Below are 13184 nucleotides of genomic sequence, written 5' to 3'. Positions count from 1 at the left end.
CAGTCCGACCAGAGAGAGAGAGGGAGAGAGGGAGAGAGAGGGAAAGAGGGAGAGAGGGGGGCCAAGCCGAGGCTCAGACCGTCTCTGCAGGAGAGAGCTTTGGGCAGTTTGAGGTTCACTACACCCAAAACTCAGGGTGGCTCACAAACAAATCCTCTTCGTCTAAAGATATTCACGTTCAGTAAGTGAACCCTGTTTCACTGCGAAAGACAGGTAGGACAGTGCTAAGGCAGTGCAGGAGTTAAAACAAGACCACAGAGTTAAAGGAAGTGCTAAACACTATAAAAACACCATAATAAAGCATAATTTCTTCTTTCAAACAAAGTGCAACAGTTTAGGTAAAACAGTTGTAAGCTGTAGTTCACATTACAGTCGCCCACATGGTACAGAGCAAACAAGCAGAATAGAAAGGAAAGCCTCTCATTTATTGTTTGACTGAAACATGCTTTAATTAAGTTTTGATAATCGATTTAAATGTGAGGAATTTTTTCATGGCTAAAGATTGTTGTATCAAGCATCTCAAATATGAAACATTCCTGTTTTTCTTTGTGTTATATGCTAGTAGACTAAAGTGCTCTGTGTTCAGAATTATTTCACCTTTGACTGGGGACTTGTATCAGCATGTATATTTTCTGACATTTTATTGATCAGATGATGAGGGAAACATTTACCCTGTTAAAAATGACAGGCTCTATTTTTTAGCACAATGATTTTCTTATTCAGCCGTTTTTTTTTTTAAATCTGCATGGCCAAATGAAAATAGATTTTGGAAAGTTTATTCATGTTGTCACAGTATCCCAAATCACATTTCACTGCAGATGTAAGCCTTGGAAGTTGTAAAACTGAACAACAAGCAACATGAAGTGACCTCTGAAGAGTCAATAAGCTTCACTTATGAATTGTTCTATTCTGAGCAGGGTGTCCCCATTCACATGGTCTCTTGCGTTCTGTGTTAATCAAAAGTCCCCAGCAGCGGCAGCAGAGGATGCAGAGTGTTTCTCACTGCAGTGCAGTCAGAGAATGGAGGGAGTGGAGTGTGTTGTTCTTTAGCTGCGAGTGGTTGCAGAGGTGCAGAGAGAGAGAGACATGCAGAGCTAACCGAACATTCAACATTCACACGCCCCAGAGTTGATTCTGCTGTGGCCCCGGGCTCCACACACACCCAAGACACAGATGCTGCACTGTTTAGAGAAAACATGCACACACACAGACTCACACACACACTGGAGCACCTCTGGGCATGTTTTTGCTATTATTGAGTCCTGTCACAAATCATAGGCATCATGATCAGGCCAGCAACAGCTTGACAGCTCAAAGGGCAAAAAAGGAGAGTTTTTTGGGGGTAATTTTGCACCTTCTGGGCCCATATTATGCTGGCATAGAAACAAAGCTTTTGATGCTGCCAAAAATAATACATACTCCGAGCTTGTCAGAATTGATTGCATTGACTATGCTTGTATCCAATAGTTTACGCACAAAATAGAGTATGCATCAATGGAACCATGAGTCATGGACATAAGCTGAGAATTGCAAATCATGTTTTAAAAAAGACAATGCATCATCAAGCAAACGTGCTAAAGCTTGAGATGCAGAAAAATGCAGATGCTGGTATTCACTTATTAACCATGGGGTGTGGATGCCTGGCAGAGGATGTGTGGTGTGTAATAAAGGTGCTATTTATTCTCCAGTTTCCACTGAGGAGCCATGACAGTCCTTAAAAAACAATATAATTTAGTTATCACTGAAATTCACGAAATATATAATATTATCTTATAGATTATTTAATATGTGTGTCTCATCACAGAGTTGTTTAGCTAAACTATTTGTATCCCTTTGTTATTTACACTCAGTGCTTCTAAAACAAGATTATAGTAGTTCTCTTGCTGCGTTGGATAACAGACAGCAGCGCACTGATACAACAGGTGGGCACAGCGCCATGTAGGAGCAGAATGAGGGCAACACAAAGAGAGAACAGACAGTGTGTAAAGACTCCATTATTGCCTGTATTCAAACAGCTGTGATAAGAAGCACAGACTGAACAACAGGTAAAAGTCAGCTCCGGAGGTTTAAGTAGGCTACATGCCGCCAAAAATAGCACTTAATCGGTGGCTTACCTGGGGTTGTATCGTGAGCGCGAGGAGAAAAATGACAGTCCGCTGCAGGTGGAGGTGTCCCCGGGGTCGCTCACTCTTCATCTCCGTGATCTTTCCACTCCCGTTTCTTGGATAGAGCCGAGTTATCTTGTGCGCTCTTGTGCTCTCCATCCCTGCGTCAGGGGGTTGGGAGCCGTGCTGTGCGCTCTGGCGGTGGTGATGTCCCCCTTTTCCTCCTCCCTCCCTGCGTCCGACCGTCCGCCCAGCTCTCCCCCTCTCCGGTCTTAAACCCTGCAGCTCCCGCAGAGCCACTTCATCGCGCCCAGGTCAGAGAAAACCATCCCCCAGCCACCGACCCACAAACACACACATGAGTCCAGGGTGGATCTCCACTGGGAATGGCACATGCACACACACACGGCACATAAACACACTCCCCCGTACGCTGTATTCCTCGCACCACCTGCGTTAAGAGGCTTTAAAGGTCCAATCTGCCGGCTCACTTGACTTGACTCTCATCCCAATAAGCTCACACTCTCTCCCTTCTTCAAGCCTGATCCACGCGCAAAAACAAACAAAAAATACACCCTAATAAAATCAATTTGTATATCCACTCCGTGATGAGTGGGACAAAGCAGGAACCCAAGTTGCGTCTCTCTCCATCAGAATGATTCCACTTTGCCTGTTCTCATCGAAGCGGCTGGTTGGTCATTTGTTAACTCGATACGAAGCCCGGCGGCGACAGTCAGTGTGGACAACAATGAGAGAGAAAGAGAGAGAGGGGGGATAGAGATATATAGAGAGAGAAAGAGAGAGCATGGAGGGTGTGTCCTGGGGCAGGCAGGGTAAATCTGTCTTTCAGCTCTTGTCCGGATGGTTCCCAGTGCGCACCAATACGATCTCTCTTTCTCCCTCTCCAGTTTGCGGACCAACCCAAACTTTTTTAAAACGCCTATGTCACATTTACTCATGGGATTATCCTAAAAGCGTTTCAGTTCCCCTCTGTTGGTTTCTGTTTCCTTTCTATCTTTTGTGCCACCTCTCGGGTCCCTCTTCTCCATTTTCAGACCTCCGCTGTCCCCGGCTCGCTTCAAAGCACCGCCGTGCCAATTAGGCTAACTGCTTTTCACAGATTGGCGCAGGCTCGGATGGCCTCTGAGTGGGGAAGTTTCTATAAGCGACTGTAGTTGAAGGCATTCATAACAGCTCTGCTACGGGTGGCAACATGTAAGTTATTCAATCACAAATATGGCCTCCCATTAAGCCTGGGAAATAAACAGTAGGCCTATGTAAGCTTTAAGTAGAGTTTTTGCCTGAAGATGTTAAGCGTCAGGACACACGTGGCACAGCACAGGTACCTGAACGCACCAAACCTGCAGCTCTGATATTTTATTAAATGATCGTCATATACCCACATTTATGATTAGACTTGTTGAAACAGCTGCCACAGCCTGCACTGTACGCACATGCCGCTGCTTAATGATGCCACAGGCTATATGGCAGCTCAAAAATATAAACGAGAATTGTAGGGTGAGTATACTTTCACGGTCTCTTGGAAGTATTTTCCACATCCAGAGCTTGTCAGTTGTATCTAACATTTCTGCACAATGTACCTTCTTCATGGAGGATGATATCTAATGAGATGCTGCCTCCCTCCTCCACATGCTCAAGAGCTTCCCTGACAACCGCTGGTGTTTCCGCGGCCCTCTGTCGTGACCCCGGAGCAGAACAGAGGGCCCTTAAAGAGCTGCAGGGCTCATTTGCATAGTGGGGCAGTGACCTTCAAACACGAGCTGCATTTTAACCATCCATCCAGAAACAGACATTAGTGGGTCGGCTGTCTGACTGTAACCTAAGAAAGACCAAAGAAGAATCACCTATATAACCAGGGGTGCACATAACTTTTTTGCCCTGGTTCTCAAAGGAGCACCTGGAGATGTTGCTTGGTGCTCATCCTTAAAATGAAATAAACCGTAACTTTTGAGGGGGTCTTGACTTTATTGCTACGGGCCGGCCGAGTTCATATGCAACTCGGAAATATCTTTCTCTCTCTCTCAATGTTGGTACGCAAATGCGCCTTTTTTCAAATGACCTGGTGCTCTTCTTTTGGCGGAGGTGCGCATGCGCACCAGTTATGTGCAGCCCTGTATATAACCATAAACCGGCAACCTCTGAAATCCCTGAGGCCATGGCCTGCGAGTGGTGCATTTGGCACCATCTAATGGTCATATTGTACAGGAGTCTTAGAATATAATTCATCATGGTCTATGGCAGTGGTTCTCAGACTTTTTCCGTCAGGCCCCCATTTGGAGAAAAAAAAAAAAGTCGGGCCCCCCCCCCAACACAAATAGTCACTTAATGGGCCAAGTTAACATGTATTAAAAATACATCAATATGAACGTGAGCATTCCTTTCAAAAACATAAAGCTCCTCACACACACACTCTCAGCAGCGAAACTGTGACGCACTGGGGGGAGCCTCGCAGCGGCGAAACTGTGGTGCGCTTACACTGGGGGTGCGGGTGCTAGTGGAGCCTCGCAGATGGGGGTGCTGCAGCCCCCTCAACACGTCCATTCACACTGTCTTGCTGTCTCGCAGACCCCACGCAGCAAGCAAGAAATGAACCCAGCTCACACTGTCCGCTCCTCACAGCAGCAAGCCACCAACACGGCACCCAGACCCCACGCAGCATTTTCATCTGTTTGTCATTACTGGTGTCATTTTCTGGTTGCTAACGCCATTGTAACACATAATCACTGATGTTCCGCTGTAACGGTGGTGGACTCATCAGAGCAGAGTGGGCGAGCTGACCAATCAGAGCACAGTGGGATCATAAGGAGGGGGAGGGGGGCAGGAGCTCCAACAAGCCGTTTAGGACAGAGTGAATACTAGATGCTGTATGAGAAACCAATGTGAGTTTGGAAAATTGCACAATATAAATCTATTCTAGTATGGAATTATGATCAGTAGAAATGGACATGACATGGGACCTTTAATATAAAACACTCAATTACACGTAGCTCAAATTCGTACTTAACCTCATTTAATGTGCTTACTTTCCGCATAAGTTAAACAAACTGCCTTAAAAAGGGGAATAAGTTAACCAGGGTTAGGAAAAGGGACCACATTACTCCTGTTCTGGCTGCGTTACACTGGCTCCCTATAGAACACAGGATAGAATTCAAAATTCTTCTTCTCGCCTACAAAGCCCTTAATGGGCAGGCGCCATCTTACCTTAAAGAACTCATTATACCCTACTGTCCTACTAGGGCATTGCGTTCCAAGAATGCAGGGTTGTTGGTTGTTCCTAGAGTCTCTAAAAGTACAATGGGAGCCAGAGCCTTTTCTTATCAAGCTCCACATTTGTGGAATCAGCTTCCAGTTTGTGTTCGGGCGGCAGACAACCTATCCGAGTGCGCTTCAGACCTTTCTTTTTGATAAAGCTTATAGTTAGGGCTGATTAGATTCAGCCCCTAGTTTTGCTGATATAGGCTTAGTTTGTCGGGGGACATCTTACTTCTTCCTTCTCTCTGTCTATACCTGTGTATTCTCATGTTCCGATTAACCCAGCTTCCCCAAATTTCTTTCTTTTTGGTGTCTATATACGCCAGGATCCGGAGTCATGGATGATCCTGCGCTCCTGTGTCCTGCATCGCAAGCCCTGGATCTTGAGTCGTGGCTGTGGTCCTGGATCATAGGTCCTGGATGGATATCCTCGTGGATTCATCTTCTTATTATACACACATGCATTTCCAAACATTTGGACTACCTATGTTGCAAATGTATTATCTTTTCAATTTACACACGGCATCTATTGCACGTCTGTCCGTCCTGGGAGAGGGATCCCTCCTCTGTTGCTCTCCCTGAGGTTTCTCCCATTTTCCCTTTAAACTGTGGGTTTTCTTCGGAAGTTTTTCCATGTACGATGTGAGGGTCTAAGGACAGAGGGTGTCGTATTGTCATACTGATATTTTGTACAAACTGTAAAGTCCACTGAGACAAATGTAACATTTGTGATATTGGGCTATATAAATAAACATTGATTGATTGATTGATTGATTGATTGAATATAACCAACAACGCTCTTGACATAGGCCAATAAATGTCAGAAATCTCACAGAAGCAGATATGGACTGTCACAAGCTGATTTTTGATCTCACTCCCACGCATAACCCACCGGATAAGTAGAAGTTGCCTTTCAGTCCTTGCAACTGAGAGATCACTGTGTTGGTGAATGGGAAGGCACTAGGCATTTTGCCAAGAGCATGGGACACACACACAAAGCGCCCTGGTGGCTAAGGTCAGCGCTTTCTCAAGGCAAAATAAGGGAGTGTGGAAAGGCTTGGGAAACTACAGAAGAATGTGCATTTCTGTGTACCATTGAGCTGACGTGAAGACAATTACTCAGGGCACAGTTTAAGTCCACAACAGGGAGGCCCTGTGTGCGCCGGGTACAGTTGATAGTGCGAGGCTAAATTAAGCTTTTCATGCCCAATTCACACATCACTCTGCCCCACACTCATGAATCCAGCCTTTGAGGAGGTGGTGGTCTTTATTGGACTTTAATTACTGGTGTAGGACGGCCTTTGAGATACACTGCAAAACACACAGCAGGCATTTACTAATTGGCAAACTCATACAATTGTAACCATTTTGCAATCATCAGATAGTTGTTTAAACACGATTACTAAAACACAGTGCGTCAGTGCCTAAAGAGGCCTAGCGTCATGACCATAAATCAGAAGTGCTTGCACTGTAGTATTTAGATCTTATGCTATACCTTTTGTGTTGCTCCCACTGCATTACAAAGTATATTACTGCCATTTTGACTTTATCTGACAGCTTTAATGACTGGTTACTTAACAGATTATCATTTCCAAAATGAACAGTGCCTAGCATTAAAAACAACAATCCATTTAAACACGATCCTATCCCAATTTTTTTATATTACACGTTAAATGATGTCCTCAATTCATTAAAAACATTGCACGTTTTTAAATGATTCATCAAATATAATCCAGTAAAATAACCCTGGCATATGTCAGGCTACTTATCAAGTGAGCAGATCAAGCATTTATAACTGAATTGATTTAGAGGGAAAAAAACATTTGTCCTGAATAACAAAAGGATGAAGGAAATACTCTGATAACCTTTTGGCAAAGCCTGATGGCCCATGACCAATCATCAGTAAATTATACTGTAGAATTGATATTTGAAGTATGATTGTTTGTTTAGTAATACTATGCAACTATGCAACTCAAGCAACTTGAATGGGACCCTTAATTGGTTTGCTTTAAAAGCAGGAGGGATATAATGATTTGTATGGAGGCCCATGAAGCTCTGAACAAAGTGGTTTGATTTTGATTGCTTCCTTAGAAAAAAAAATCTAATTTATATTATCTATTTATGAGGCCAAAGTATTTCATTGTATAGAAAATATAACATTTGTGGACAATGTGGGAGGCTTTCAGACCGAGTCCAGTCAATGACTTCAGTGACATGACATTGGTGTCCTTCTCTCCATCCCTAAATGTGTTTGAGTCCATTATGGATTATTAATAGAAAACAACTAGATAATCAACCTATCCCTACAGGAGGACATAGTCTGCCATTTAATGTTATGTACATGAACAGTAATTTCCCCAAATAATCAATACTCTGTGGCTAAATATGTTTGAAAGATGTTGCCTGGAATAAAAAGCCTATGCATGTAGTTACAATATAACCTTTGCAATAAAAACATATTGCAGGCCACATACATTTTCAGCCAAATTCATGACAGCAGGGAAGTGGGCACAAAACTGTTTAAGCGAGGTCTAGCCCAACCATTCTTTTACCCACCTAACCCTGTGCAACAGCCCTCAACGTCAGAGGTAGAAGAAAGTAGGTTTGTAGCACCATCTATTGGCTTAAGGAGAAGTCCAACTGAAACATAAATACATGAATAGGTGAGGCAGAGCATTGTTTCAAGGAACATTTATTTTAATTACAAAAAAAACACAAGCTCCAGGTACAATGTCTGGTAGACCAGACCCCGGGTGCAATGCTTCATGACACACATTTCAAAGAAAATACAGTAGATTCATCAATTTATACCTGGACTTGAGTAAAAAAACAAAACAACCCAGGATGTGATACTGTTCAGTACGATGAAGAACTCTATAAATGTACCTGAAGTTGTCGGCGTGGAACAATAACACAGCATCCTGATCCAAAGAACATATACTTAGATGTAATCCTGGACAGAGAAAACTGCTCAGCAAATGTTATTTTCTAAAAATGTATTAGTTCGGGTGACTGCAGTACATTTATAAAAGACCAGGTTGCATGTTAGAAAAAGACTGGGCAGGAGGAGTTATTTCTTAGCAAATGAGATCTTCATGGCGTTCGCTTGTGTGATCTTAAAGCCTTGCAGTGCGTCTCGTGCGGCACCGGCCTGCACTTCAGTCTCAAACTCCACAAAGGCGATGTCGTGGCGACCGGGGACTAAGCGGACCTCCTTGAACCCGGGGAACCTGAATACAAAACAATACAGTCAGGCCTGGCACCAAATTGACAAACAAGAACAATGCAAATCAAATGCAGAGTAGGAGTTGTTACTGACTGGTTGAACAGCATGGAGAGCATGAGCTCGTTCGTCTCCTCTGGCAGGTTGGTGAGGAAGAGGATGTGATTGGGAGGATTTTCTGCAACCTGTGAGGATAAAAAGACATCATAGATCAGGATAGATCCACCATTACAAAATTATGAAATTATCATTATTCATAAGGACACCATGTCATGTCATAACACACTACCTGCTGTGGCATCTGTCCCGGCATCATCTGGCCAGGAGGCATGGCGCCAGGGGGCATCTGACCAGGAGCCATCCCCGGGGGAGGCATCATGCCAGGAGGGGGCATATAAGGCGGCTGGCCAGGCATATGCATCATACGGGGAGCCTGGCTCATGGGGGGCATTCCCTGAAGAGTGAAGCACATGTCAATAGCTGTGAGGAAATGTTCCTACAAACCTATCCTCATTTTGCTTTGCACAAGCAATGGTTTAGTGGCTGCACCAGAATCTGAAGTTATTTTGTTATTGTTTCATAACATACCTGTCAGAATGTATAGATGGAGCACAATAAAGTAGGAAAATACATTTTGAAATAGGGCTTCAATTAAATTATTTTTCACATAGTGATTAGATGTTTGGTCTATGAAAAGTCAGAAAATTGTTACAAAATAAACAAGTCAAAATGATCACAAAGCGGAATTTTTTCTCTGTAGCTTAATGAAACCATTTATCAGCTGGAGGCACACTTTTGCCTAATTCTCCCTTAATATTGTTTTACTTTTGTTATTCACTTCATTAGTCAGTCTTACAATGCAAGTTTTACTAAAGTTTCATGTTTTGGCACAAAGCAAACTTCTACTTTGTTTGGGGAAATACATGTTGGCCATTAGAGGAAACAAATATGACAACAATTTCCCAAAAGCTAAGGATTGGAAATACAAATTCTTTGATTCAGTTGCAATATTTGTCCAGGAACCCGGATTTCACAACAGTTAATTTCTCTGTCTACATTTATACTCCGGGTCATTTGTGAATACTTGCTAAACTGTACACATCCTGTTGCCAAAAGTGCTTTACTTACAGGCATGGCAGCCGGTACCCCAGCAACCATCGGTGCAGCAGCTCCTGGTACCCCCTTCTTAGCTCCAGCTGCATCAGCTCCCTTGACCTTTTTCTCTTTCTTTTTACGGTCACGCTCCACAAAAGTCCCCTTCATTTTAGCTATGATGTCAGAGTCCATCTTGGCATACTGGATATGCTGTAGGAAGGGATATTGTATTGTGTCAATCATATGTTTAGTGGCATATTTTATTAATTGTGACGCATAGTGCTGTAGCGACGCGTCGACGATGTCGACTTCAAAATATCGTCGACGACATATTTCCGCGTCGACGCGTCGCTACACACAGTGGGTCACCCAAAGCAACAAGCAGTTCGCAATCGCACTTCAAACACAATGGAGACTGAAACGGCTACCACCTCCTCTTCACAGGATTGCGCACGAAGCCCCCAAACGAAAACATCTCGCCCTAGGTCTTCAAAAGCATGGGAATATTTTAAAGTTAGTCCAAAACGCAAAGATATTTATATATTTATATCTCACTGAGACTGCTGCATAGCCTAGCAGAAGCAGCAGCTAGCTGTGGTGGCTACCATTAGCAGCTAGCATTTGCTCTCCGATTTTTACATAAAATGGAATTATGGATAATAAATTCAATCATTTTTTTATACAGAGACGTTAAAAACCTATGGATTAACCGATTCAGCCGCGTTTTTTCTCATTTTAATGCCATTGAACACGTCTTTTGATCAGATTGACAGCTACGGTGGTGAGACGATCTCCCTAGAAGCTCTGTGAAGGTACGTGTTGTGATGACTATTTGCTTCCCCTGTCGCGAGTCCGGATCACTCAGTGATGATACTATATACCTACATAATCTGTGGAGTCTCAGCTTTAAATCGGATATATTGTATGTGCAGCTACGATAAGTAATAAGGGTACTTTTATCTTGAGTTCTGTGCCAATGTCCGTTAGCATTTTTCGCTCAGGGGTCATTTAGATGCTTCTTATGAGACTTGTGTTTTGTTTTGGTAAACATGGTTTGTATCGGCAGTTAGCTGAGATTATTTCCGTTAATCTGGTATAACACATTAATAGGTTCTTAAATATTAAGATCCCCTGAGACACAGTATCGTGACATTTTTTTTTTTTACATTACGTTTTTTTTACATTACGTTTTTTATGAATTGAACAACAGAAAAATAATCGTTAGATTAGTCGACTAATCGATCAAATAATCGCCCGATTTATCGTTTTCAAAATAATCGTTTCCCCCCAGCACTAGTGACGCATCCTATTCGTCTGGTACTCAATAGCCGCGTTCACACCAAGTACTTTGCCGTACTTAGTTCCCAGTACTTATTTCCCCTATGGAACTAAGAGCCGATCGCGTTCACAGCTTCTACTGAAGCCTTCCGAGTAACGGCCAGTACACACTACAGCTTCGACAGCTTCAAAAACTGTTTCCAACGCGTCTGCCCATTCACTTTGAATGGGGTGACGTCACTTTTCGCCGAACTGCATTGTGGGAAGCAGAGCGGAGCTTTCCTGGCGTTTCAGGCTGCAAAAGTTGAGCAATGTTCAACTTTTCAAGCTTCTGAAGCTTTAGGTGGAAGCGTCAGCCAATCAAATCATATGCCAGTAGTAAGCTCTAGCCAATCAAACCGCTGCTTGTGTGTCAGGGGCGGGAGATTCATGTGATTGGTTGTTGGTCGAGCTTCAGACACGCCCAGCTCCAAGCTTTTTTTTAAGCTGTAGTGTGGACGGGCCTTAATCGCCAGAACCTCCTCATCTCCACCGCTCCCATGTTTTCTTTTGTGTTGCCATAAGTTAGTCTCTCTGCGTTTGTGTGCTGGGCGAATGCTAATAATGCTAATGCGAGGATAATAAAATGGCAGCTCTACAAAACATTTCAGAGTTTTACGGGGCGTGGTTTGCAATCGCCCAGCCAATCAGAACTGTGGTACTTTTTATCCCCGGGAAAGAACCTGCTCTCAGCAGGCGCTAAAAATGGGGTGAAAAGTTCCGGGCACTTAGTTATTTTTTTGGTGTGAACGCGAAATCAGGGGTACTAATGGAACTAAACGCGAAAAGTACGGGTGAAAAGTACTCGGTGTGAACGCGGCTAATGTGTGATTAACCTACCATGGGCTTGTCATAGAACGGAAATCCCTGCATGGATCTTAGAGCATTTGCAGCGCTGTTGACCTCTTTGAAAATAACAAAGGCCTGACCCTTCATCTTTACGTTTCGTGCCACCAAGATGTCCAGAATCTGGCCGAACTGTGAGAAGATTGCGTATAGCGACTTTTTCAACTCTGCAAAACACGAGAGCATTTTTGAGAAACCATTAGTTTGATGTGCACTGAAGCCAGAAAATGAAGGCTATATGAAAAAAGGGGGAACATAACTTACCATCTTTCTTGATTTTCTCATTCAAATTGTTGATGTAGATTGAATGATTGAGCCGTACATCCGGAGCAGCCATGTTCTAACCTGCACATAAGTTAACAACTTAAAAAATTCCGTTTAAACCAAAAAGGAGCACAACAATCGATTAGCCGCTAAGCTAACAAGCTAACTTGAATAACGTGGGGTGGACGTTAGCGCAATAGCTAGCTACTAGCTTTAGCTTACATTCAGAAGCGTACTATCTATGTGTATCTAGTCTATTCTATATATCCAGATTCTCCTCACTATTATAAAGACCTCCAAATATATTAACTAAATCAACAGATTGGTTTGTTAAATGTCTAGATAACAAAAAATAATAAAACTTCAGTTCGATTTCGAAGGCATACTCACCAAGGAAGGATGACTGAAAATCCCGGCCGTCACAGTTCCCGTTCGCTATTCTCGCGTTAAGAACCACGGTGCGACATAATCTTTTTCTTCTTCTTTGATTGGCGGTTGGCAAACCAACTTGCATTACCGCCACCAACTGGACTGGAGTGTGGACAAGAGACTGCAGAAAACAATAAACAAAATAAATTAAATAAAAGAACCAAAACTCTAGATTATTTTAAATGTATCAATTTCTCTTAGAAACGTAATAATCTCACAATATATATTGCCCGATGTTTTCCCTAACAGCCCTGATAGCGAAAAGTCATGATATTTTGCTTTCTTCAGTGGAAAAGCACATTTCTCTGAGTACTATATTTCCTGCAATGCAGTAAAACATGTTCAACAGTTTCTGGCTGGCTACAGTGAATACATTTTCCAGTTGGATGCTTTCCTATTATACTTAATGTATATGACATATTCTCATCCGAGAAATTACATTTTCCTCCCTTCTTTTAAACTCCACCTTCCTTCCATCCCCCGCATACCTTTGAATTGTATAAAGATGTCTTCCTGTATCACTAATGTCCCAATGTTCTTGCCATGTTGTTTGTGCATATTTCTGTATGAATGTTTTAACCTCCGCTTAGCTAAGTGGAACTTCTATGTCTGTGTTCGTAATTCTGAGTGTT

At 42.9% G+C, this 13184-nt stretch overlaps 2 protein-coding genes across 2 annotated transcripts in view; both read right to left on the bottom strand.

Annotated features, from left to right (window-relative positions):
* The window catches only part of LOC117554875 (protein jagged-1b), a 51198-nt gene extending 48233 nt beyond the window's left edge, over positions 1–2965 (bottom strand). Inside the window, exon 1 of the mRNA XM_034229444.1 lies at positions 2115–2965. Within this exon, the coding sequence (XP_034085335.1) occupies positions 2115–2264 (150 nt within the window). The 5' untranslated portion in view covers positions 2265–2965. The remainder of the gene's footprint in view (positions 1–2114) is intronic.
* A 5087-nt stretch (positions 2966–8052) lies between these two features.
* On the bottom strand, positions 8053–12598 carry snrpa (small nuclear ribonucleoprotein polypeptide A). Its single transcript, XM_034229405.1, has 7 exons — positions 12514–12598; positions 12124–12204; positions 11854–12026; positions 9730–9906; positions 8891–9055; positions 8698–8786; positions 8053–8608 (listed from the first exon to the last, which is right to left on the bottom strand). Exons 2-7 carry the CDS (start codon positions 12194–12196, stop codon positions 8449–8451), a joined length of 837 nt encoding a protein of 278 aa, XP_034085296.1. The 5' UTR covers positions 12197–12204; positions 12514–12598; the 3' UTR covers positions 8053–8448.
* Between the last annotated feature and the right edge of the window lie 586 nt (positions 12599–13184).

The sequence above is a fragment of the Gymnodraco acuticeps genome, unplaced genomic scaffold (assembly GCF_902827175.1).
Source record: "Gymnodraco acuticeps unplaced genomic scaffold, fGymAcu1.1, whole genome shotgun sequence".
Classification (NCBI taxonomy): domain Eukaryota; kingdom Metazoa; phylum Chordata; class Actinopteri; order Perciformes; family Bathydraconidae; genus Gymnodraco; species Gymnodraco acuticeps.
The sequence above is the reverse complement of the archived record's forward strand: the minus strand, read 5'-3'. Positions and strand labels throughout refer to the sequence as shown.

Bases quoted from the DNA above. Each gene is read 5' to 3' on its own strand.
- snrpa (XM_034229405.1), bottom strand. From the start codon at position 12,196: ATGGCTGCTCCGGATGTACGGCTCAATCATTCAATCTACATCAACAAT. The intron at 12,027-12,123 runs GTAAGTTATGTT...CGTGTTTTGCAG, and splicing joins TGAGAAAATCAAGAAAGATG to AGTTGAAAAAGTCGCTATAC. The intron at 9,907-11,853 runs GTAGGTTAATCA...CCCTTCCTACAG, and splicing joins CGTTCTATGACAAGCCCATG to CATATCCAGTATGCCAAGAT.